Here is a 1,801-nt window from a genome sequence, read left to right as displayed (position 1 = left end):
TATCAATCATATTTGCATTTAGCAGTCTGAAGTAAGGAGTCATGACTCACTTACCGCCTCCACTTCCGCTGGGTCATACCAGACATTAATGTATGGATGCTGTAAGGCTTCATCTACTGATATTCTCTTGGCTGGATCAATGACTAGCATCTTTGATAAAAGGTCCCTGGCTTGGCTGGCTAGAACAATGAAATCAGATGAACATAGTATTAGTACAAAACAATTGCTGCCTCCAGGGGAGGGTTAATTGGGTTAGGAAAGTAACAATGACACAACCCATTGGAAGCAATAATGTCAAGTCTGCAGCCTGGAATCAGTACATAATTGTACAGAAGTGCCTTGGAGCTGCTTCAGTTTTGTTTGTCCCACATAACAAAGTTTAAATCAGTGGGATACATCCTTCTCCACTACTAAAAAGCACAGTCTTAATTATATTGCAACATTTATTTTACCTGATAATATAGCCCATTGTGCCTGTCAGGCCACAGCCTCATCCTTCTATTACCCAAATTGTTTTTACTGTTTAGAGTTTGTAACAAATATAAATCCATGGGAAAAAAATACAACAACATATATTTATAGTGTTATTGACATAATGTTCTAAGCTCTTCCATGCTCAAAATTATTTCCTGTGTCAATGAAAAAGAAAATGAAAGGAAAAAAATAGAGATGTAAGTGCAAAAATATTATTAGACTGAGTAAAAGCAATATCTAATTAAAACATTAACATTACATCATGGTGAAATAGGTGATGGGATGATACAGTGTTGCGCAAGCAGATTTTTTTTAATACACTTTCTTATTCTGTGACTGTATCTTGAAAACTGGCATTCAGTATGCTCAAATGCACATGCTTCCTGATCCAAAAGATAACAGCACTGTTTGACAGCCATTTCTATTCGTTAGCTGCAAATCCAAGAAAATTCCATTACTCAATTTTGTTGTAGTAAGCATATAAAATTCTATGTATCCAAAAGCATCTGCTCAGACCTTTCACTCCCAGAGCCGAGACAGCAGCCTTGCTATGAAACAGTTGTTAATTGGAAGAGTATTCTGGGTAATGTAATGACATGCAAATTGCAAGCAATTGAAAACCTTTACACGCCACGGTAGTAAGTGGCCCCAAGTATTCAACTGATGCAGAACTGATACACAGTACAAGTTTGTGGGATTCCAGAGCTGTGATGAGAAATCCTTTCTATACTAAACACACATTCATCTCTTTCCAGCCCTGTTCAGGCAAAACAAGACTTCAATATATGATTAAGATCACTGTAACTTGTATTTTACAGGGGTATATCTCATCACACTGAAATTAAGTTGGTGCTCTAATTCACATATACAAACCAACCCACAGCATTTTCCTAAAGAAATCCACCAATAGCAGATATTAAACCTCAGCTACATGGCTGACGTTGCTAATATCTTTTTGTTGTCTAGTAAAGGTAAACCTATGAGGCACAAATCTGGCTGAACTGGTATTTTTCATCTAAAAAACCCCACTGCAAATGCTGACATCTTTCAGTGAAAGTTCTAATGTTTCTTTGTGTGACAAGTTTAAGAACAAGAATGTAGGAACACCTCAGTTTCTCATGGTACAGAAACGTCATGCAGAACACCATGGGGATATACTCAACATGTCAGAGATAATGTATGTTCCCTTGGCTGCCCAAACACCACGGTCTCCAAAAATAATTTCCAAAAACTGCCTCTCAGCTGAACAAAACCCATGCAGACGTTTGTCTCTGCAATTAATTAGATTAAAAGCAAATGCAACTAGAGAGAAGAAAAACTGAGCAAC

The 1,801-nt window shown here is 37.3% G+C and overlaps 1 protein-coding gene across 2 annotated transcripts in view; it reads right to left on the bottom strand.

Moving 5' to 3' along the window:
• Positions 1-1,801, bottom strand: part of MAPK10 (mitogen-activated protein kinase 10) — a 71,534-nt gene that overhangs the window by 16,736 nt on the left and 52,997 nt on the right. For both annotated transcript variants that reach the window (XM_010015915.1, XM_010015916.1), the window contains exon 9: positions 55-179. In XM_010015915.1, coding sequence (XP_010014217.1) covers positions 55-179 — 125 coding nt within the window. The remainder of the gene's footprint in view (positions 1-54; positions 180-1,801) is intronic.

The sequence above is a fragment of the Nestor notabilis genome, unplaced genomic scaffold, assembly GCF_000696875.1.
Source record: "Nestor notabilis isolate BGI_N333 unplaced genomic scaffold, ASM69687v1 scaffold5986, whole genome shotgun sequence".
Taxonomy (NCBI): Eukaryota; Metazoa; Chordata; class Aves; order Psittaciformes; family Psittacidae; genus Nestor; species Nestor notabilis.
Note: the sequence above shows the minus strand (reverse complement) of the source record. Positions and strands in the feature narration are given on the sequence as shown.